This window comes from Schistocerca serialis, chromosome 10 (assembly GCF_023864345.2).
Source record: "Schistocerca serialis cubense isolate TAMUIC-IGC-003099 chromosome 10, iqSchSeri2.2, whole genome shotgun sequence".
Classification (NCBI taxonomy): domain Eukaryota; kingdom Metazoa; phylum Arthropoda; class Insecta; order Orthoptera; family Acrididae; genus Schistocerca; species Schistocerca serialis.
The window spans coordinates 147,800,873-147,827,019 of record NC_064647.1 but is presented as its reverse complement, the minus strand read 5'-3'; the positions used below and the strand labels follow the sequence as shown (position 1 = coordinate 147,827,019).

Here is a 26,147-nt window from a genome sequence, read left to right as displayed (position 1 = left end):
TGCACAGAAATTAGTCATCTTAGATTTAAAAATCTAGTCAATTGCTGTGCTTCATTTCTGACTGTATCACTATTAGGCATAAGAATAATACGAATATAAACATGACATGATATGAATATTCTTTCACGTTTGTTGTTGTCTCACTCTAGTTTCGTAATTTATTAGGCAGACAGGATTTAAATGAGATAGCAGCAAACACGAAAAAATACATAGCAAAATTTTTATAATCGTATTATTCTTATGGTGAAGAGAATACTGCACATGATTCACAATTCGTAAAAGTTACTTTTAGCAACCATCTCTTCTCACAGGTAGGAAAAAATTCAGAACATAGAGTTGGCCATATTGACGAGTAGAGTTGGCCATATTGACACACATCCCAAACAGTCTTGCCAGTCGGATTGAAATGCTGCTACATTCGAAGATGAACAATACAGAATTTGTATTTACTTCGTTGGATAATGTATGAAAAATGCAGTGGTCGAAACTCGGGGCAGAGAAAAAAAAGCTCATCTTCCATCTTTTTTTAAATTTATTTACTGACGCAGAGGATTTGGTGCCAGTATTTATCTTTGTGCCTACAAAGCATGCCTGTGTAGTGCTACATATATTCGATGGCAGAAGTTAGTTGTGGCAGCACCCATCAATATTTTTCAGAACTTCCACTTGCTTTGTACTCGATTGTAAGCCGCAAGCGATTTTTTGGATTACAAAAACCGGATAAAAAGTGCGGCTTAGATTCGAGTAAATACGGTATATTCCAATCTCCGTCTTCCCCTACTACAGTATACAACCTCCACAGAACCCTCTAGTACCACGGATGTTATTCACCAATGTCTTAGCATGTCCTACCACATCCTCCTCCTTTTCCATGTTTCCACCATTTCTACCATTGACGATTCAGCAGAGAACTGTCCGCCCCTGGTGGCTGAGTGGTCAGTGCAACATAATGTCAATCCTAAGGGCCCAGGTTCAATTCCAGGCTGGGTCAGAGATTTTCTCCGCTCGGGGACTGGGTGTTGTGTTGTCCTAATCATCATCGTTTCATCCCCATTGACGTGCAAGTCGCTGAAGTGGCGTCAAATCGAAAGGCTTGCACCCGGCGAATGGTCTACCTGACAGGAGGCCCTAGTCACACAACATTTACATTTTTTTTTAGCAGAGAACCTCCTTATTCTCATATTACAAGTCCATCTAATTTTCAGCACTCTTCTGTAGCACACATCTCAAACACTTCGATCCATTTCTCCTCTGGTTTTCCCCCAGTCCACAACTCACTATCATATAATACTGTGCTCCAAACATACATTCTCAGAAATTTCTTCCTAAAATTGAGACCTAGGTTTGATACTAGTACACATCTTTTGGCCAGGAATGCCCTGATACTAGTACACATCTTTTGGCCAGGAATGCCCTACTTGCCTGTGCCGATCAACTTTTTATGTCACCCACGCCTCATCTGTCACATGTTACTTTTGCTTCCAAGGTACCAGAATTTCCTCACTTTGCCTATTTTGTGGCCCCCAATTTTGAGAAGTTTATTGCTATTCTCATTTCTGCAACTCCTCACCCCTCATTACTTTCATGTTTCTTCAGCTTACTGCTTACAACCAGACTTTGACTGTAACTCTAATGAAATACTAACAAATAATTTTTTTTTTTTCCAAAATTGCCAAGAGCTGCTGGCGAAAAACAAAATTGTCTGCGATTTTAAGTTTTTGTGGTGTACGACAATTTCACAACTTTCTCAGGTATTCAGCCAGACAAAGTCACTCTCAGGAGGTCCCAACAACGGGTCTTTTTTGCAGGGCACAAAAACTAGAAGCTGTGTCCCATTTTTGTTCTCCCCATTAGCTTGCCAGACACTTGACACGACAGGTCTGCATTTCACTTTGACGCTTTGCTTCACCAGAGAAATATCCCGGTGATGACGCACACACTGATTGCCAGATGAATCACTGTTTCAAATGTGGAATCAAAAGTTCTGCCCGGTTGGGAAGTTCTAGATCACTGATGAGGTCACTCAGTGCCATCTGCCATCATACAAATGGAGGACAAAGTGTGCACGACTATCTCCCTCTCATCCTCACGACTGGTGGGTGCCTCCATAACTCTCATCAAGTGGTCTGAGTTATCTACCCTTCCATCTTAACCTTGCCCAACGTCTCTCTCTCTCTCTCTCTTCCCTGAGAGGGGGGGGGGGGGGGGGGGTAAGTACTTGCTAGCAATTCTGTCTCACAAATTTACAGTCTTCTTGGGGGCATTTTGGATTCAATACAAGAAACTCAAGTAGACACGTACGCCTATCGAGTCGTTCGAGCAAATCCTCTCACACTGTGAATGCCGAGCATCGTGAGGCGTCATCTTTTAGAGCGGAATCATTCGCCGATCTACTCATGTAAGCTGTCTCACGCTTGTGCCACAGCTGTGGTGAACTCCCAACTCGTAGCAAATAATAGCAAGGAAAATTCAAGGGAAAGAAGGGAGGAATCAGAATGAGGTAAATCTACATGAGAAACTGTCACCAACAAATCTATTCTGTGATTGTTACTATTAGCTCTATGGAGATTTATCGCTTCAAAGTCGCTAACTAGAGCCCTCTGTGGTAAATTATTTTCTGAGACTGTCACATTGATGAGAAACAGCAATTAAATGAAACTTAAATTTTTTTAATCGATGAAGAGAAGAATACAGGACTCCTATGTATGAAACACAATATTTCTTGTGACCAGTGCAGCCTTATGATGAATGTCATTTTTGGATGAAACCAAAATTGACATCAACTTTTATTTTGTGACTGTTTTATTCACATGCTAAACACAAATACCCTGGATGTAGATAAATACATATTTGTAACACTGTAGCACTGCAAGTTGTAACTGTAGCTAGGCGTTCAGCACTGTCGCGTCGATATGTTTAAACTTCACTTTGATGTCCCTAACCCAGACACCATACTGCTTTTCACTGATTTAAAATGAGTTACTTTCTATTTTGGGCACCGTGCCAGAACTATATGAGCATATGCTCACGTCTAAGGCTATAGCGAACATTAAGATGTCGTTATTCCTTGGAAAAGAGTGAACAGTTTGCACTTCCCCTGCACTACATAACTACGTCCAACTGCTCTGTTTTACCAACAAGTGCTCTCTTCCCAGCAACAGTCTAATAGCCTCCTAAATGGGCCTGTTGTAGAGCATGCATTGCAGTGTGGTGAGATTTCAGTATATATGTTCGTTCACATAGTCAGTCTACAAAACACAGGGCTGTGAGGGTGTCGGGGCAAATGAAGGTTTCAAGTAGGCCTAACTAATCTGGTAACAATTCACAACTAAGTCACCCACGCAGAACTGTAATACTGCAATAATTTGACAAATAAGGAGACAATGCGGTGTATTGTAATGCAACAAAAATGGGCAACAGTTTGTATCAATAAAATGTTGATTATTCCACAAATTGTGCACCAAACAAATAATTTGTAGGAATGAATAAGGACTACTGTTTTTGCCCCCCCCCCCCCCCCCCCCAGAATATTGCGATAAGAGTAACAACTAAAAACAATAATATGGCTGAAACTTCCTGGCAGATTAAAACTGTGTGCCGAACTGAGACTCGAACTCGGGGACCTTGGCCTTTCGCAGGCAGGTGCTCTACCATCAGAGCTACCCAAGCACGACTCACAACTCGTCCTCAGAGCTTCAATTCTGCTAGTTGGAGCAAGAAGCATGGGACATTTCATTTCGGAAATCATTAGAAAATTCAATATTCTGAGATCCACAGTGTCAAGGGTGGTGAGAATACCAAACTTTAGGCATTACCTCCCATCACGGACAACACAGTGGCTGATAGCCTTTGTTTAATGACCGAGAGCAACTGCATTTGCTCTTAGAATTGTCAGTGTTAACAGAGAAACAGCACTGCATGAAATAACCGCAGAAATCAATGTAGGATGTGAGATGAATGTATCTGTTAGGCCACTGCAGCAAAATTTGGTGTTACGATGCTATTGCAAGTTGTTGACAAGGCACTGCGCAAGCTGGTGATGGCTCCATAATGGTACGGGCTGTGTTTGCATGGAATGGACTGGGTCTTCCGGTCCAACTTAACCGATTGTTGACTAAATATGGTCACATTTAGCTACTTGCAGACCACTTACAGCCACTGACAGACTTCATATTCCCAAACAATGATGGAATTTTTATGGATGACAATATGCCATGTCATCAGTTTACGAACACAAAAGCAAAATTAACACACACACACACACACACACACACACACACACACACACACACACACACACACACAAAACACTTGATTTGTTATATATTTTGCATGTGATTTGAAAAATGAATCCTATCTACTTTCAACTTCTCAATGGTTATTACAAAACCATAATTAATTAACAGCTGTTAACTTTGAACGAAATTTTATATGATTCAAACTTACAGAGCCAAAATCAGTGATCTGATGTGGATGCAAACCACCTGCCCGAATTCCTTGTTCCCATTGGTGCGAGAGATTTTGGGGAGGGAACGGGAATGGAGGAATATGAAGGGGCATTGGTCACAATCTGGGAATCACAATCCACAATACTCTTCACGCGAGACAAAATCATAATGTTATGCAATGCATATACTGAAACATGAGTTTGGCAGCTGCAATTTTGATGCACACAATCTAAGAGGACTGTAAACTGCAGAAATAAGGTTTTTAAGAACAACAGCTGGATACAGACTATCTGACACGACAAAAAGTACAACAATCAGGCAAGAACTATGACTTAAAAACACAAACAGATCAAGGAGTATAGAAATAAACGGAGAGATAACATCACAAGAGTGAAGAAAAATAGAATGTCTAAAATAATAAATAATTGCTGGCCAACAAAGAAGTTTTATTACATGTTGCGCAAGTTATTTGCATTGTATATTACAACGAAATGGAATGAATCATTTACTGGTTATTCAACAAACCTCATGCTTAAGTAGACTTAACCTTCTTCTTTAATTGAATTATTGAGCACTGGTGAAAACCAATGTGTATGATTCTTTCTGATACGTTATTTAAAATTTATTTTGTTACTATATGTCTACAAAGAGGAATATAATACTTGTATGTGATACAAAAGAAATTATAGTTCACTTTTGCCATCCTCATTAAAACTTCGTTTTTTATAAATTTTACTGTTCTTTCTTTTAAAGTACTGGTCCTAGACTTTTTTGACTTGGGTACATTAATACTGTTACATTGTAATCAGAATGAAATCCAAATCCAATAGCAGGATCGACAGTGTAATATAACACTTAGCACTGAAACCACATTTACAACGAACAACAATCTACAGCCATAATAGAACTGAACTCCTGTTAGGAGAGTGCATCTATTTATACAAACAACAAACATCAAATACCCCAAAATGCTGCTATTTAAACTAACATAAAATACTCCAAACAATACAAACCCTCTAAATATGATAAACAGTAAACAACAAATAACTGCTGGTGGTCAGACTTGAACTGGTGATCAACAGCATGCAAGCCGGCGATGCTGCCACTACGCCACACTGCATGCACCACAGCCTGCAGCAATATTTTTACTGGCAACACTAACCGCTACGCTACTCTGCATGCACCAGAGCTCACAGAAATATTTCTAATTGTTTGCATACCGCACGTGACGATTTCCTGTCACCGCCAGTGACTGCATCTTTGTTGTTATGTTCCATTTTACATGTTACACAATAGGCCTGCATCTTCCTGTACCTTATTTTCTCTCTTCTCCTTTCCAGAGTTTTCATTAATGACTCAGACTTTGGATGCTCTTGAGATGAAGCTTGGAGCTGCACCTATTAAATAAGAGTTTGAGGTACCTGACCAACGTAAAAGATAAATGACACAGGTCAAATCAGCCGTAAGAGAGGGAAAAAGAAAGAGGCTTTTGATCAGTGACATATTTTGCTGTCATGTTTGGCATTTTATTCTGAACCTGTGGTTGAAATGTCACAAGTGGAAAAAAAAAGAAAGATTACAGTTTTACAGGTCCACTGATGACAAGGTCATTAGAGACAGACACGAGCTTAAATCGTAGGAACTGGACCGGCAAACATCCTGTTGGGATATTATGCAAAATCTCACTTGGCAGTCACAGAGTGATTCAATTTATGAAAATAACTGGTAACGGCAGTTAGCGAGGATATAAAGTGGCTATTTTGTAGATAAGGCAACAGGCAGGCTTTTATTTATTGTTGCACTGGAAATAGTAGTTGACCTACAGAAGAGATAGCTTATAAAATATTTGTACAGCCCACACAAGGACTTGTGTAGGTCTGCTGATGACACTGCAATTCCGTCAGAGATGGAAAAGGATTTGGAAGAGACACTGAACGAAATGGATACTGCCTTGAAAAGAGGTTATAAGATGAACATCAACAAAAGTAAAACAATGGTAATGGAAATTGGTAATCAGGCAATGACTAGAGAATTGCATTAGAATATGAGACACTAAAAGTAGTAGATGAATTTTGCTATTCAGGCAGAAAAATAACTGATGATCACAAAAGTAGAGAGGATACATAATGCCAACTGGTAACAGTAAGTAAAGTATTTCTGAGAGAGAGAAATTTGTTAGCATGAAACAAATTTAAGTGTAAGGCAGCCTCTTCTGATGGTATTTGTTTGGAGTGTAGGCTTGTGTGGAAGTGAGACACGGATGATAAGCAATTAAGAAGAGAAGTAAAGAGAAGATTTTCAAATGTGGTGAGACTACAGAAAAATACTGACGATTACACAGATAGAATGAATAACTGATGAGGTGGTATTAAATCGAAGGGGTGAAAAAAGAAAGTTATGGTGCAACTTGACTAAAAAAGGAATCAGAAGAAGGCACATATCCTGAGGCATCAATGAATAGTCAATATGGTATTGGAGGGAAGTGTGACAGCTAAAAACTGTAGAGGGGGACCAAAGCTTGAACATAACAAACAGGTTCAAATGGATGTAGTTTGCAGTAGTTATGCAAAGACGAAGAGGCATGCACAGGACAAAGGAGTGTCGACAGCTGCAAAAAAGCAGTCTTTGGACTGAAGACCACAACAGCAACAACACACATACAAACATACATGACTGCTCAAGAGTAGGGGATTCGTAACAGTCTGAGGCAGCCGTGATCATTCAGCATATGCAAGGAAGGGCCAGATGAGTGGTCACGGACTGGTGTTGCAGGAGAACACAAGGTATGTTTACACAGATCATAAAAATTGCATATTGCCAACAGCACATCCTGACGATGTTGTCTGGCAACACTGTGGCCACACAAATTGCAGCCATATGTACTACAACATTACTGGCCACTGTTGCCCAGCAACGCTTGTTTCAATGCTCTTGCAGGCTGTAAGTTTTTACGAGAGGCCACGCTACTGCCATAAATGAACTAATGTGTGCTAACGGGAGTGAGTGCTGCTCTACTGCTTTTACATTAAACAAGGAATTAAGTTAGAAATAACAAGATAAATCAGGCTTTGTGGATGCTTTCTTTTTCAAGTAAGAGGAATACTTAAGAAAATTTAACTAGTGAACTGATGTTAGAAACATACCTAGTCCAGAAATTTACCACAACATGAAGACACACTTTCAAATATCTAGTACACACAATTTGTCTGACAAATGATAAAACTGACACTATTATGAGACACTGCATACCAGTTACAACCCGATTGGTGATCACTTTTCAATTATTAACTGCTGGTGATTCACAGATAGGTTTAATAAACCTCTTTTAAGTTCACTATTCATCAATAAGCCTCATGGCACCAGAAGTACACACTGCTGAAAGATTTTTATTTTCATTTTATTTTTGGTCACTGGCATACACCACTGTTTGCACTACCAATTCTTTCTTTAGTTACATCTTTAGACAGTATGACACTGAAAACATCAAAGGCAAACAATACAGATGAGGACCAACCTGCACTTCCGCTCTTCCTATGTAATTTCTTTGCCTCGCATTTGGCACAGATTTGAACATTGTGTTTAGACAATAATTTTGACATCCCAGAACTGCCGATTGTAGAAGAATCGGATTTATAAAATTAATTGTTCTCTCATTTGTCCACTTCATTTCTGAACATGACAGACTTATGACAAGAAACCACTACAGTACACATGGCAATATGTGTACACACAAACTTTTGAACAAAAGCAAAACAATATTGTTTTCGCTCTGACATTTGACTGCAGCACTTTCATTGAGACAAGTAGGAAACACAGATGAGAGCAACAGGGAAGCATTTACAGATGAGGACAGAGAAGATGGCTCCTTAACAGAAATACTGAAAACTGTGAACTGGCAGATACTTGAAGAAAGACCTGCAGTATATTCTGAAAACATTGATCACAAGAATGGTTAATCAAGACAGAATTCTTAAGCTCCAGGCATACTGCTTGCATAAAGTCTGCAGAGATACATTAAATTACACTGTGGAGGAAGTGACACAGCAGCCAGGAGGGAACCATCAGTCCTCCCTAGCCCCATGTTATCTTCTGCCAACAAGAAGCCATTCCTTTGTCAGTGATGGTAAAGGATGTAGTTGTGCCACTGGCATTTCAACTGCAGCTACCATAAAACAGATGTTGTAAAGAAGCAACGGTTCCCACACAAACATGGCAACTTCATGTTCAAAAGTGGAGATGTGCTTTAAACGTGGTCTTTGAGGTTAAGCTTCACCATGACTGATGTTAATGTAAATAGAAACTACAAATTTACTGTAAACAGTCGAAATTTACTTTTATTCACACTACTCATTTCTGGGCTTTAAACCTCATCATCAGGCAGAGTTATGCAAATTTTAATTTTAATAAGACACATAGGCCTACATGTTGTGTGTACGACTTTTGGGTAATGTGGCACTATCAGACATTAGAGCCCAAAAAAAGAAAAAAATTATTGCAAGGCTCAAAATTTTGGGGAGGCCTTTGCTTGCAACAATGAATGATAATACAAAAATGCAGAGTGAGCCAGGGCACTACCAACAAACTTTCAGAAGTTGTTCAGGGATACATACTGGGGAGAGCTCCGGCCTCCTAGCAGAGAGGAGTTCACAGCAGCTGCAGCTTATTGTTTCTATACAGATTGTATACATTGTTTAGTTTAGTGGCATTCTCACATTCTTCTGAGTAGCTGTTTATTTAGCTGTTTCTAGTGGTGTTATTTATTTTTGCTCTAAACGTTTTCATTGTTTTTGACTGTTAGTGTTGGATAAGTTCTGTTTCCAGAGTTGGGGTTACATTACCTGTGGTTCAGACAATAATTGATTAAAGGTGGATAGGGACTGCACCTGTTGTGTAAGGACGCTTGAGGAATTGGCCGCTGTCTGTAAACGGATGGAAGCTGTGTCCAGTCATGGTTGACAGGCAACAGGCTGCTGCTCTGGACAGCAGTGGGGTTGGTGTGTTCGAGACAAATGCTTTGGAATTTCTAGAAACCATAGCATCATGTGGGCTCCCCGATGTTGCTGCATCTTCTGATTAGCACATCCCAGTCGGTTGATACTTACCTGGCGGCGATCGGCGAACATTTTCGGGGTCAAGAAAGTCTGGTCAGAAGGCTAAGGTGGGTACTGGCTGTGCGGGTGTCCCCTTAAACAAGGTTTGAGGCACTGCCTACTGCTGAAAGCAGATCTCAGCCAGCACGAGATACCTAATCTGTTGAAACTGTGGCCAACCTTCTCGGAAGGTCCGAAGAAGTGCAGAGTGTGGGACTGCTTGTCAATGGGATCTCCAACGACAGCCAGTTGACGGAACCTGTCAGGAAAACAGGGGGCAGGTCAGGAAAGGAGTTCAGTGTCCACTCTGTTTGCTTGTCGGGTTATCTCATATGAGACGCGGGAGATGCTCTACCAGCACTAACTGAGCGCACTAGATGCATCTGGCTGCAAATAGTGGCTCACATAACCACGAACAACGCTTGTCATCTGGGTTCAGAGGCCATCCTCAGTTCCTGTATGCAGCTGGCTTGTATGCAGCTGGCTGATTTGGGGAAGATCCCATGGGGTGGAAGCAGGGCTATCGTTTTGCAGCATCATTTACAGAACTGATCCTGGTCCTCTTCTACACAGAATATTTGAAAGAACTTGCCCCTCTCTAGCAGCAGCGTACTTTAATCTTTGGAGGAGTGAAGTGTTCCCGATTACTGGAAAAAAGCACTGGTCGTCCCAATTTTCAAGAATGGCCGTTGAACAACCTCGCTATATAAGCCTATATCTCTTACATTGTTCAGCTGTAGAATTATGGAATATATTTTATGCTTGCATATCATGACACTTCTGTAAGATCCAAGATGTGTTTCGAAAACAATGATAGTTTGAAACCGAAATTGTTCTATTCATCCACAAGACACAGTATATACAGTCGCTCAGGTAGATTCCACGTTCCTCGACTTCCGTATATCATTTGATACAGTTCCAAACTGCAGCCTAATGAACAAAATTTGAGCAACAGAATATCACACTAAATGTGTGATTGAATTGAAGAGTTTCTCATGAACAGAACACAGTATGACATCCTGAACGGAGATAAGTCTTCAGACCAAAAGTGACTTCATGTATACCCCATGGGAGTGTTATAGGACAACTAATTTTCATAATATATATAAATGACCTAGTAGATAATGTTGGAAGTTCCACGAGGATTTTTGCAGCTGACACTGTTGTATACAGAGAAGTCACGACTCTCGAAAATTATAGTGAAATGCAGACAGACTTGCAGAGGAGTGACGCTCAGTGCAGGAAGTGGCAATTGATCTTCAACATAATGAAAGAAATGAACACAATGCGAATACAGACAGAAAGAACCTTCGCTATATGATTACACAAGTGCAGAACAATTACTGGTCGCAGTTAATTTCATAAAATATCTAGGAGTATGCATTAGGAGCAATATGAAATGGAAAAACCACATAAAATTAACCACGAGTAAGCCATATGCCAGACTGAGATTCATTGGAAGAATCCTTAGGAAATGTAGTCCATTAATGAAGGAAACAGCTTACAAAACACTCGTTCAATCATTACTTTAATACTGCTTATCAGTACGAGATATGTATCAGATAGGAGTGACAGAGGAAATACAGAAGATGCAAAGAAGAGTAGTGCATTTCTTTACAGGTTCATTTAGTAAGCACGAAAGCATCAGAGAGATGATCAACCATCTCCAGAGGCAGACATTGCAAGACAGACGTTCTGCATCACAGTGTGGTTTATTGGTAAAGTTCCAAAAAGAGTCAACAAATACTTCTTCCTATGCATGTCTAGTAGAAGACCATAAAGCTAAAATAAGAGACATGCAAGACCACATGGAGCCATACAGGCAATTCTCCTTCTCACGTACTATTTGCGAATGGAACAGGACAAGGAGAAGTAAAAGTGCTACCTAAAGGACCCCTCCATCAACACCACAAAATGGCTTGTGGAGTGTATTAGGTACCCGCAGTCTTCTGCAGCTTGTCGTAGGGTAATTATGTAATTTTGATTTATTCAGGTTGTTACTTCAATTATCTTTGTTTCTGTGAAAGCACCTTCACAGCAGTGGGGAATGTTGTCATATGCAATCACCAAAATGTACAACATAAAGCACAGAGTAATACAACACTATCAGATGCAGAAGTATTCCGATGTGGCTGCCATCGGCGTGGCAGCAACTTGGCACTCGCTCTTCCATTTCATTCAGTGAAGACTATCTGCAGTACTGCAGTGTATCACTGTTACCACACAACTAACACTGTCAGAAAACAAAACACTAGACAGAATGGTTGTTCTTATCATTGTACTGTCATATTTTAGAGCCAATAAAATTTTGAGAAATGTTACATACATGATCTTTTGATGCCTTCGGATGTGAGATACACTGAAGCACCCACTCCCTATATTATTAACTGTGCGCTGAGGAAGTTACTGTAAGGTGACCAAAACCTTAATACTTCAGCATTTTAATTATTTTCTAAGATCAAGAGTGAATACACTTAGAAGGATTTTAATGACAATAATATAAATACGGGTACCTCCACTGGACATGGGATTCTTTCCCCTAATGTTCACATCACGCACAGCGACTTATCTGGTTACAGTTTTATTGAATTGTAAGGGTTGGCAGACAGATGATGAAGCAAATACACTAGTTGCCTAAAACCTTCTTATTTCTGCTGAATTAAGAGCAGAGCACAGGGAAAACATTATAGGAAAAGTGGAGGCTGTGACTTCCTTACTGCCTAAATTTCCTACTGACACGCTCACTGCTCAAAAGAATAACGACGACTAACAGGGTAGTGCAAGCCATTATTCTTCCCATGCTCCATACATGAAAGGAATGGGATGAAACTGGAATATACACTGTAATGAAAATTATTGGTGCAGACATACACTGATGAGCCAAAACATTTTGACCACTACCGACCATGACACTGAGTGGTGTACCAGGAACGTGATGCAGTTAGGAAAGTGTACGAACAGTGGAAACTCCAGATTGGAATATCAACAATGTAAGGAAAAGATAGATTGCTACTTACTGTACAGATGACACATTGAGTTGCCAACAAGTACAATCAAACGACACTTGTACACCATCTTCCAGCCACAGCCTTCATCAGAAAAACACACACACACACACACACACACACACACACACACACACACACATATTCATTCACACAAGCAAGCACACCTCACACACACATTACTGCAATTTCTGGCTGTTGAGACCAGAATGCCAATGGCATTCTGGCAGGTGTCTTACTCGAGTGAGAGAACGTGTGCATGTTTCTCTTTCTTTTTCAGATCAAGGCTGTGGGAGAAAGCTAATGATTAATTGTCTTTTAATTGTGCCTGTCTGCAACTTAATGTATCATCTTTATGATAAGTAGCAATCTATCTTCTGCTTACATTAAGGGAAGTATACAAGTGGAGCAGAGATAAAAGGGGAATCATTCTAGCAACAATATGGGCTGCAAATGGTGAAATCCACTGACGTAAATGACTTTGACAAAGGGCAGATTGTTACGGCCCAGCACCTGGGAATTGTTGTTGTTGTGGTCTTCAGTCCTAAGACTGGTTTGATGCAGCTCTCCATGCTACTCTATCCTGTGCAAGCTTTTTCATCTCCCAGTGCCTACTGCAACCTACATCCTTCTGACTCTGCTTAGTGTATTCATCTCTTGGTCTCCCTCTACGATTTTTACCCTCCACGCTGCCCTCCAATACTAAATTGGTGATCCCTTGATGCCTCAGAACATGTCCCACCAACCGATCCCTTCTTCTGGTCAAGTTGTGCCACAAACTTCTCTTCTCCCCAATCCTATTCAATACTTCCTCATTAGTTATGTGATCTACCCATCTAATCTTCAGCATTCTTCTGTAGCACCACATTTCGAAAGGTTCTATTCTCTTCTTGTCCAAACTATTTATCGTCCATGTTTCACTTCCATACATGGCTACACTCCATACGAATACTTTCAGAAATGACTTCCTGACAGTTAAATCAATACTGGATGTTAACAAATTTCTCTTCTTCAAGAACGCTTTCCTTGCCATTGCCAGCCTACATTTTATATCCTCTCTACTTCGACCATCATCAGTTATTTTGCTCCCCAAATAGCAAACCTCCTTTACTACTTTAAGTGCCTCATTTCCTAATCTAATTCCCTCAGCATCACCCGACTTAATTAGACTACATTCCATTATCCTTGTTTTGCTTTTGTTGATGTTCATCTTATATCCTCCTTTCAAGACACTGTCCATTCCATTCAACTGCTCTTCCAAGTCCTTTGCTGTCTCTGACAGAATTACAATATCATCGACGAACCTCAAAGTTTTTATTTCTTCTCCATGAATTTTAATACCTACTCCGAATTTTTCTTTTGTTTCCTTTACTGCTTGCTCAATATACAGATTGAACAACATCGGGGAGAGGCTACAACCCTGTCTTACTCCCTTCCCAACCACTGCTTCCCTTTCATGTCCCTCGACTCTTATAACTGCCATCTGGTTTCTGTACAAATTGTAAATAGCCCTTCGCTCCCTGTATTTTACCCCTGCCACCTTTAGAATTTGAAAGAGAGTATTCCAGTCAACATTGTCAAAAGCTTTCTCTAAGTCTACAAATGCTAGAAACGTAGGTTTGCCTTTCCTTAATCTTTCTTCTAAGATAAGTCGTAAGGTCAGTATTGCCTCACGTGTTCCAGTGTTTTTACGGAATCCAAACTGATCTTCCCCGAGGTTGGCTTCTACTAGTTTTTCCATTCGTCTGTAAAGAATTCGTGTTAGTATTTTGCAGCTGTGACTTATTAAGCTGATAGTTCGGTAATTTTCACATCTGTCAACACCTGCTTTCTTTGGGATTGGAATTATTATATTCTTCTTGAAGTCTGAGGGTATTTCGCCAGTTTCATACATCTTGCTCACCAGATGGTAGAGTTTTGTCAGGACTGGCTCTCCCACGGCCGTCAGTAGTTCCAATGGAATATTGTCTACTACGGGGGCCTTGTTTCGACTCAGGTCTTTCAGTGCTCTGTCAAACTCTTCACGCAGTATCATATCTCCCATTTCATCTTCATCTACATCCTCTTCCATTTCCATAATATTGTCCTCAAGTACATCGCCCTTGTATAGACCCTCCATATACTCCTTCCACCTTTCTGCTTTCCCTTCTTTGCTTAGAACTGGGTTTCCATCTGAGTTCTTGATATTCATACAAGACGTTCTCTTATCTCCAAAGGTCTCTTTAATTTTCCTGTAGGCTGTATCTATCTTACCCCTAGTGAGATAGGCCTCTACATCCTTACATTTGTCTTCTAGCCATCCCTGCTTAGCCATTTTGCACTTCCTGTTGATCTCATTTTTGAGACGTTTGTATTCCTTTTTGCCGGTTTCACTTACTGCATTTTTATATTTTCTCCTTTCATCAATTAAATTCAATATTTCTTCTGTTACCCAAGGATTTCTACTAGCCCTCGTCTTTTTACCTACTTGATCCTCTGCTGCCTTCACTATTTCATCCCTCAAAGCTACCCATTCTTCTTCTACTGTATTTATTTCCCCCATTCCTGTCAATTGTTCCCTTATGCTCTCCCTGAATCTCTGTACAACCTCTGGTTCTTTTAGTTTATCCAGGTCCCATCTCCTTAAATTCCCACCTTTTTGCAGTTTCTTCAGTTTTAATCTACAGATCATAACCAATAGATTGTGGTCAGAGTCCACATCTGCCCCTGGAAATGTCTTACAATTTAAAACCTGGTTCCTAAATCTCTGTCTTACCATTATATAATCTATCTGATACCTTTTAGTATCTGCAGGGTTCTTCCATGTATACAACCTTCTTTCATGATTCTTAAACCAAGTGTTAGTTATGATCATGTTGTGCTCTGTGCAAAATTCGACCAGGCGGCTTCCTCTTTCATTTCTGTCCCCCAATCCATATTCACCTACTATGTTTCCTTCTCTCCCTTTTCCTACACTCGAATTCCAGTCACCCATGACTATTAAATTTTCGTCTCCCTTCACAATCTGAATAATTTCTTTTATTTCATCATACATTTCTTCAATTTCTTCGTCATCTGCAGAGCTAGTTGGCATATAAACTTGTACTACTGTAGTAGGCGTGGGCTTCGTATCTATCTTGGCCACAATAATGCGTTCACTCTGCTGTTTGTAGTAGCTTACCCGCATTCCTATTTTCCTATTCATTATTAAACCTACTCCTGCATTCCCCCTATTTGATTTTGTGTTTATAACCCTGTAGTCACCTGACCAGAAGTCTTGTTCCTCCTGCCACCGAACTTCACTAATTTCCACTATATCTAACTTCAACCTATCCATTTCCCTTTTTAAATTTTCTAACCTACCTGCCCGATTAAGGGATCTGACATTCCACGCTACGATCCGTAGAACGCCAGTTTTCTTTCTCCTGATAACGACATCCTCCTGAGTAGTCCCCGCCCGGAGATCCGAATGGGGGACTATTTTACCTCCGGAATATTTTACCCAAGAGGACGCCATCATCATGTAATCATACAGTAAAGCTGCATGCCCTTGGGAAAAATTACGGCTGTAGTTTCCCCTTGCTTTCAGCCGTTCGCAGTACCAGCACGGCAAGGCCGTTTTGGTTATTGTTACAAGGCCAGATCAGTCAATCATCCATACTGTTGCCCTGAAAAGGCTGCTGCCCCTCTTCAGGAACCACACGTTTGTCTGGCCTCTCAACAGATACCCCTCCGTTGTGGTTGCACCTACGGTACGGCTATCTGTATCGCTGAGGCACGCAAGCCTCCCCACCAACGGCAAGGTCCATGGTTCATGGGGGGGCACCTGGGAATGAGGTTCTCGAAATGACAAAGATGGTCACTCACGTCTCACCACATGCAGGTTGTCAGCTTGCCTGCTCTGTAGAACAGGGTAGGTGCCACAGATCTATCACAGATCTGACAATCAGGTTCAATGCCTGTGCAGTATAACTGTTTCGGAGAACACTATTTGGCCCCCTATGTCAAATTTGGGGCTCCTGTATGCAAAAATACATAAAATACCCACTTAAGTTATCTAACATAACTATGTAAATGTATGCATACCTCCTGTGTGTGTTTCTTATCTCCAGCATGAACTTTGCTTCTAATACTGTCTTCCACTCTACTCATCACGGTGGCATTGGCAGCCTTATTGTCACTACTGTGTCTCTTTCTTCTTCTCACATCCTCCAGGTTTGATGTAGACTCTGAAGATTCTTGAGATGGCTGGGAATGCACCTGTTTAACATAGTACTTGGAATATCATATCTCATGCCATTATAAATCAAAAATTGAGTAAGACAATGCCAAAACATATAACATAGAGAATGCTTCTGGAAGGTTGTACTTTTCCTTCCCTCTTTCTTTTAAAGCTTCACTGTACTGCAAGACCAAAAGAATACAGTCAACAAGCTACTTCTCATTTGCACAAATTTATATCACTCAATTATTTCAAATTCAAAATACTAATCTTGAGTAAAGTTTACAAGCCCAAAATAAAGTTAAATTATAGCAAAAATTACTAAACAAATACACGAAGGACTTGAAAGGGGCTTCTTTCTCTGCAAAACATGAGTTTCAAAGGATTATACAGAGAAGGTACTCAGGATTGCAGGTTGAGATAAACAGAACAGGGCAGGATTAGAAGAAAATTTACACTCAAGTATCATCAATAGACAAATCATGAGAGCCTGAAGAGTCTGAAGAAGTGGACAAAGAAATTGACAAGTTGGAGATGGGGAAAGCACAAACAAAAAACAAGAAGTAAAACAAAGGATAACTGAGACACATTGGGGAGGAAAAAGAAGAATTAAACGTTCAAAATTTCGTCAACAGTGTTGACACTAGAGATGGAGTGCTTGCTCGGTTGGACAGTTTATCAGCTACAGTCACAAGGAAGGAAAGGCCCCACCATCTTTACAGGTTGCCACTGGTAAACAACAGAAAGAGAGGCATGGATGGCAAACAGACGGGAAAACCAAAAGGACAGCCAAGGAGTAATAAAATACAAAAATTGTAAAAGGGGAGAAAAATGGCTAAAGAGGATAAATGAATATAAAAAAAAAGCAGTACAAATTAATAATGCTCAATATTTGGAAAGAGTATTGATTGTTTTAAAAGTGTGTGATATTTGAGTTTATCCATGGCAGATGCAAAGCTACTACTGTTGAACTCATTGTTAAAATGCAGGCTCAACCACCTCTGACAATGCAAAAGTGCTAGACCTGATGTGTTCCAAAGGAGCAAGCCTTCATCACCAGAATTTTCTACAATAATCTTATAAAAGTAATAAAAATAGAAATAAAATTAGTGATCATTTCCCTTGTAAATATGTCTTTCTAAATCATGTTTTAACATCACCCGCCAAGTCAGTAAAGTGAAATTAAATAAATCAGCATATGCAGTCTGTGAGCATACACAATGTCTCAGCTACAGAAATTCATGTGCACGGTCTATATTCCTCCTCGATAGGAAATTCTGTGTACAAACACACAAAGATATGTATAGTGCAACTGAGTGCTTTGTGTGCAGAATCAAGAAATCAAATACTCTCTCATCAATGATAGAAGACATTGCACGTCCCCACAGACATGTCTGGGAGTTCAAATCTTATCAAGTACTGATGGTCAGCAGTATAAATACAACTGAAATAGCTAAGCATAGACTCTGATGTTGTACCAGATCTCATTTTTTAAAAAAGTTGTTTCCATTTCCTGTAATCTGTTCATGTAATGTATTTTTATTTTTCTCACTATGTACTGCAATCTCTAATTGTTCCAACAGATCCAATTTTGTACCCTTATTAAGTGTATGAAAATCTTGTGAGTTTCTTCAGTTCTCAACAAAGGGTGGCAGTTTTACAGAAGTGTTACAACCAGCTTTTCAAAATTACTAAGCTGAGAGCACAGACAATGTCTCAGCAATATATTGTACCTCAACTTCACAGACGCACCAGCCTGACAAATGCAGATCGTGTAATAGCTGTTACACTGAATTTTGTAAATAGCAGCTTTATCATAGAGAGGATAAATGAATACATAAAAAAGAATATAAATTAATAATGCTCTACATTTGGAAAGCTCAAAATTTCATCTACCTTCTGCAATAAAGTAGCATTGTATGCAATTTGTTAAGAGCTTCTCGAAGACTTGGCTCCTCAGCTATTTGATGAACTATTAACTTTACTCCTTACATTATTTATAGTCCATGCACTGAGGCATTCAAACAATGATTTTTCAGGAAGAGGCCCTATGAACTTGTACAATGGGGCATACCCTCTGTCATGCACATCACGGTGCAGAGTGTATATGTAGATGTACATTTTCCGAATTATTCTGACACCTTTCCACCACATACATATAACTGATGCAACAGCTGCTTCAACCCGGTTTCTCAATTCTGGAAGATCATGAGATAGTGAGGACACACACACACACATATCTCGCGATCTTCCAAAGAGAGAAATTCCACAATGTCAGATAAGGTGAACGAGGAGGCTATAAAAAATAAGTTTGTCATTCAGAAGATGTATCTAGCAGAGTAACACCATTTAACCAATTCCGTGAAGAGTTGATTATACACTGTCTGACAAAAAGTGAGGGGAGGAGCAAACAAAGTAAGACTTACATATGTGGTTTCTGTCCTTTCGGACATATCAGAAAGAACAGACACTATTTTTTATCCTGAAGCCACTATGAATCAAGACAATAGCTGCCAATGGGAACCAGATTGTTTCAATAGGCTAAGCCGAAAATTGGTGCCGGACTGGGATCTCCTGCTTGCTAAACAGATGCGCTGATCACTACGTCATGCGAACATAGCGGTCAACCACAATGGCGTGGACTATCTTATCATGCCTCCTGTCAAACGTAACTTTTCAATTTACACCACACACTACCGATGTAGTGTCCCTACACACTGGTCACATGACTTCACAGGTTGAGAGAGTATATTAACCCACTTATCAGTACAGGGAATGGAACATTAACTTCAAATGCCTGTATAAAGCAGTATTGCAATTCGACTGAATCACAAACTTTTTGTATCAGGTGGCCGGCACATAAATTAATACCCAACTTGCAAAGCAACTCCGTCACTGTGCTTGACAATGCAACTTATCACAACATATTGGAAAAAAATCCAACCATAAACAGCAAGAAAGCTGAGATAGCAAAATTTTTAAGTTCTCAGAACATTCAATTTGTGTGAGGAAGCATCGAAATTGGTTATACGCATCAATAAAAAGCAACAATCCAGAAAAAGTTGTTGAAACCATAAGTTTACGCATACCACATACCACTTACTGAATGCTGGCCCCTATTCCAAATGCTCATGAGGTCTGATTCCTACTACACATCTGCGAGGAGGCCTTAAGATGGCGTAGTGAAATTCCAAAACTGGTCACAGAAATAAATTAAATTCAAAATACGGACAGATGAAAGTGTTATCTTACATTGTATATTAAACAGCCAACAGCCCCTCAACCATAATGTACAATGATGGACTTGAGGAGACTCCGCTCTTCAGTTGCCAACAATTCATCCGGAACTAAATGCAATGGAAATGGCACAGACACAAGGAAAGAATTTCATGGCTACCATGAATGCCACTTTTAAGCTCAAGGATGTCTGGGACCTAGGTGAAGAGAACTTTGCTTCTATCACTGAGCCAGAATAGGTAGGATTTTGCAGACAGGCGGAAGGTGTCAAAAAGACATATACCGGACATGAAAAGATCTTCACTCTAGCAATTCTGACACTGACAACAGATTTCAAACCTTACATTTTGATGAAAGCGATTAACAGATGGTTAGTAATGAAGGCTCTACATGTTCTTTATTTTACATTGCCGTATCACTTGTGCAACACTATCAAACACATCTCTCTCTCTCTCTCTCTCTCTCTCTCTCTCTCTCTCTCTCTCTCTCTCTCTCTAGTGCTTTGATCAGATATGATTAATTTCAAACTTTTGCATTTGTCAAATTAGTGGCTGTAACATACGCATTTGTGTGAAGGCTTCAGCTGCCTACACCTTCCTGAACATGCTGTGTCCATCCGCAACACAACGCACACCACCATAATTATCTCTTCCCCTACAGTGCGATCTACACTGCCATGGGCCAAGTAATTTTGTACACACTCCCAGAGAGAGGTGGACAGTGGAAGGGTAGAGGGAGGGAGGAAGATCAGAATACAACGTACCATTTGTGTCATAATCATTAAAGGTGGAGCATATGCATGAAGGAGAAGGAACTGCACATTCACTATTGAAAGAAGCCATTTGGCTGCAGTGATTTAAGGAAACCATGGAAAACCTAACTCAAGATGTTTGGATAGTGATTTAAATCCTATTTTTCCCAAACAAATCTGTCTCAACTTGAGGCACAACAAGCTATGAAACTGGGTAGAAAATTACTAACTGGTTTAAAATTACCAATGTCGAATTACATTTATAGTGTGTATGGTAATAGTGCCAATATAAATACATCTCAGAGTAGCAGTTAAAACCAACATCCTCATTTAGTTCTAGGATGTATTCCAATCTCCATCCTCCCCTAGAGTTTTGTCCTCCACAGTTCCCTCTCAACACCCATTATTCCATCCTTTCTTCTTGTTAGTGCTTTCTACATGTTTCTTTCCTCTTCGATTCTGTGGAGAACTTATTCATTTCTTATCTTATCACTTCACCTAATTTACAGTATCATTCTATAGCACTACATATCACTCTCTTCTATTCAATTTATTTCTGGTGTCCCCTTAGTCATTGCCTCACTTCCAAACAATGCTGCATTCTGAACATACATTGTCAGAAATTTCTTCCACAAACTGAGGTTGCTGTTTGATACTAGTAGACTTCTTTTGCACGGATGCACTCTTTGCCTGCATTAGTCTGCCTTTTATGTCCTCTTCGCTTCATATCCTATTTTGCTTCCATGGTACAAGAATTCCTGCACTTTGTCTACTTTGTGATCTTCAATATTTGTGTTAAGTTCCTCACTAATCTCTCAACTAATTCTTGTTACTTTCACCTTTCTTCAGTCTATTCGCTTACCACATTGTGTTCAACAGACACTTTATTTCAGTCATCATGTATTCTTCCTTTCACTTTCACTGAGGATAGCAGTGTCATCAACAAATCTTGTCACTGATATTCTTTCACCCTGAATTTTAATCCCTGTCCTGAACCTTTCCTTTATTTCTGTCACTGCTTCTTTGACACACTCTATTCTTGGTCTTCTCCGTTCTCACTTCTTATAGTATATTATGGTATATTATGGTATTTCCCTACAGCTCACACTCATACAGTGTTGAGCATTTTGCACAATTCTACATATCAAACCCTTTTCTAGGTCAACAAATGTGTGCTGATTTTTGCCACAACAGATGCTTGAGAAACGCCTCTGTCATTCCTTTACTTTTCCTACAATCAAACTGACTATCACCCAAGATCTCCTCAATTTTCTTATCCATTCATCTGTACATTATTCTTGTCATTAAGTTGGATGCTTGAGCTGCTGGGCTGATGGCACAATAATTCTGGCGCTTATTTGCCTACACTATATTTGGAATTGTGGGTGGTATTTTTCCGAAAGTCTAGTGGTATGTATCCTGTCACATAGATTCTACACACCTAGTTGAATAGTTACCTGTTTGCCAAAGTGCACCTGAGTTTAGAAATTCTGAAGAAAATTTTTTCTATGCCTTCTGCCTTATTTCATTGCAAGTTGTCCGAATCTCTGTCAAATGTTGACTGTAATGCTGCATCCCCTATATCTTCCAAATCGACTTAGATTTTCTTCTATCACACCAGAAGACAGTTCCTCCCCTTGTAGAGGCCTTCAATGTACTCTCTTCACTTACCCATTCTCTCCTCTATGTTTCAAACAACGGAATTCCTCTTACACTCTTAATGTTGACGATTTTGCTTTCAACTTCACTGAAGGTTGTTATGACATTCCTAGATGCTGAATCAATCCTTGCAATGACCATTTCTTTCCTAATTTGTTCATTTTCCTCCTGCAGCCATTTCACTTTAGCTTCCTTGCATTTTCTATTTATTTCACTCCTGAGTGACTTATTTGCAGTACTCCTTTCTTTTCTGAATATTTTTATATTTCCTTCTTTTGTCAATCAGTTGAGGTACATCTTCTGCTAACAAAGGCTTATGCCTATGTTTATCCAGCTTTAGTGACTGCTATTTTTAGAGATGTCCTTTCCATTCTAACTGAACTGCCTACTGTGGTATTCATTGTAACAGCCTCAGGGAACTTCAAATGTACATTATTATTCCTCAGTATTCTACTTCTTTCCATGTTAATTCTTCCTGTCAATTCTCGTAAACTTCAGCCTACTATTTGTCATTATTAAATTGTGGTCCACATCTATATCTGCTTCTAGGTGTGCCTTACAATCCAATATCTGATTTTGGAATCTCTGTCTGACCACAATGTAATCTACCTGGTATTTTCCACCTTCTCGAGACATTTCCCAAGTATACCACCTCCTCTTGTGATTTTTGAGAAGCTGAAGTTTACTGCGTAACTCTTATTAGTTTTTCCACTCTCTCAATCCTGCTACCAAGACTATTTTCTCTCTTACACTGTGTTCAATTCCTTTCCACAGCATTCGAATCTCCCATTATTATTATTATTATTAGGTTATCACCTACCTTTAAATGCAGAGCTACCTGCTCAATGCACTCATGTGCTCACTCTATACTTTCACTCCTGTTAGTTACTTCGATACGTATACTTGAATTATTGTGTCAATTCTGATGAGAATAATTGGATCACTGAATTGTTCAAAGTAGCTCACTCAGTGCTACTTTCCTATTTGTAACAAATCCTACTCCCTTTTATACCATTTTCTGTCAGTACTTATATTACCTACATTAACAAGTAATTAAACTTACGTAACAGTTACGTACTGAGTCATCACTAGGCACGTAACGAGACTGAGAACACCGTTGGCTTTCTGACAATTCCTTCTTCATAGTTATATTATATATACACACAATGGTCTCAGTTCTATTCAATAACATTTCATGCAAAGTGGTGCTTCTGTTGCACGTCTGTGCGCTGCTGGGAGCACCCTTTGTGGCAGAATCTCAACTCGTTAACGTCAGATCAGTCATCTTAACATGATAAAAATTACACAATGACACCAGCTGTGCACAATACACAGTTATTCTACAACAGGATTCCATTTAGTATCTACCTGGAAATAGCTGTTTTGACTTATAGGGCTTCAAACAGTCATAGTTCCACTGATTCACTGACAACAGAGTTTCAAGGCAAAGTACTAAGGAGACATTAGCTTAAAGTAACCTTTCGCATCCTGCAACATAAATCTCAGTGCTTTGGGATTGGTCAATGATGACTCAGAGCTGCACAAGGCACATGTTTATAAGATTCCATGCGAATGTGCCAAATCATATACAGGGCAAACAACATGCATCCTTCTTGAGTGCATCATGTAACACCAGTAGCATATTTGCCTCCTCCAAGCCATCAAATCCATCTTGTGGTAAACACTTTATTTCTACCTGTCATTTGATGAAATATGGGAGCTTACCGTGCTTTCACCAGTATACACCTGAAGGTGGCCCAGAGTACCCATGCCGAAATACCACAACAGCAAGTAACTGACATCAGCAGTTCGCCAGAAATTTCTTGGAACAATTTATGTGCCGGTAAAGTTTAAAATTTTGCACAGTCTCAGATTTGTTTAAGTGCTTGTTAATGTCTCAGGACGTCAACTATTCAACATGTTATCACTTATACTTCTTAAATTAGTTATACTCTACACAGTAGAGGTGGGTTGGATAAACCTGAATTTATCGTTAGTTTGTCACCTGAAAGTAATGTTTCAATGAATAGTGGTTCACAATGGAAGTTGAATTTAAAGCTATGTCTAAAGCACTGTTAAACCACATTAATGCAGTGGAGGAGCAGATACAGGTTACAAAAATGCAGATGGATCTTATAAATTGTGCACAAGTTGAATGTACACATAAGGGAGACATCGAAGAAGAAATATGATATGTGTAGAGAGATAAATTTTCATGGGCTGCCAGATAAAATCAAAAAGTTCCAAAGGAAGATTGAGTCTAGTTGTGACCAACTGAGTGCTGAATTAATTGCTGAAGGGAAAGCACATGTGATGAGACAAAACTGAAGCAAAATCTGAAGGAAGTCAACAGCAGAATTCAAAAATAATGAGCTGATTTGACTCCCAGAAATTTTTACCTTCCACAAGAGAGGAGAAGAAATCTGTGCTGTTAGTCACAAATCAGAAAATTTTATGCTTCAAAAAATGGATTCCCTGCCTTAACATCTGTCTGCTGTACAATGAATAGAATCATATGCTACATGGGAGTTAACGGCCAAATTTCTACTTCCTAAATCACAATATGTTAACTCCATTTGTACCTTCTGTGCTGAGGTCCTATCACCATCAGCATGGTCCAAATTTGTAATGGGACTTTTGACATGGTCCTCTGTCCCCAGGTCACTGCTGCTCCTTTTTCTCCTTTCTAGGTCATCTGGTCTCGATCCAGACTTGGAACGTCTTCTAGATTCCCTTGCTGAAGTCATAGGAGCTTCCTGCACAGCGAGAATGTTACATCACAAATCAATTTGTGTATCAGCCTGCTGCTATAGTTGGTATACTGTGTGTGCTGCTTGCTACAGCAGTTCTTCCAGATACAGACGGTTGCTTACATTTAATGTACTTTCTCCAAATGAAGTTACATAATCACAGATGTAGAGTAGAAAAGAACACTTGTAGACCTACCAAATAGCAAGGGAAAAAAACATAAAAAAAATGATATTGCTATATAAGGCATGTCAAAAAGAATCTGCGGAACATTTTTCTATTTCGTGTTAGTAAAAAATTTACAACACAGTTACCATACTTTTCAATGCACCAGATCTATTTTTGCACAAGCTTTCCAATATCCACAGAAAAGAAGTTCTTTAGCTGAACAGCAAGCCACATATGTACCACTTCCTTCACATCTTCATCGGGGGTGAACTGACAGCCTCTTAAACCACCTTTGAGTGGACAAAATACCATATTTGCTCGAATCTAAGCCACACTTTTCTTCCGGTCAAATATATGTAGCGCTACACAGGCATCCTTTGCAGGCACGAAGATAAATACTGGCGCCAAAACCTCTGCATCAGTAAAAAAAAAAGTATTCCCTTCACCATAAGAATAATACGAATATAAACATTTTGCCATGTATTCTTTCGTGTTTGCTGCTATCTCATTTAAATCCTGTCTGCCTAATAAACTATGAAACTAGATAGGGACTACAGCAAAAGCGGAAGAATATACCTATCATCTCATGTTTATATTCGTATTATTCTTATGCCTAATTGTGATACAGTCAGAAATGAAGCACGGCAATTGACTAGATTTTTAAATCTAAGATGACTCTAATTTCTCTGCAGAATGTAACGTACTAAAGAGGCGTCTCCAAAGATTTTCAAACGGAGAAAAATTTTTGCTAAACTCTCATTCAGAACATCTTCTATCATACGCAGTCTATTATTTGGTTCTTGTTGATCATTATCAAAGAAGGCAGCAGTGTATGTAATA

The 26,147-nt window shown here is 39.6% G+C and overlaps 1 protein-coding gene across 1 annotated transcript in view; it reads right to left on the bottom strand.

Moving 5' to 3' along the window:
- LOC126424835 (serine/arginine repetitive matrix protein 2-like) overlaps positions 1-26,147 on the bottom strand; it is a 382,172-nt gene that overhangs the window by 233,155 nt on the left and 122,870 nt on the right. The window contains exons 15-17 of the mRNA XM_050087642.1: positions 24,974-25,147; positions 16,609-16,782; positions 5,669-5,845 (exon numbers count right to left, since the gene is read on the bottom strand). Of these exons, the coding sequence (XP_049943599.1) occupies positions 5,669-5,845; positions 16,609-16,782; positions 24,974-25,147 (525 nt within the window). The remainder of the gene's footprint in view (positions 1-5,668; positions 5,846-16,608; positions 16,783-24,973; positions 25,148-26,147) is intronic.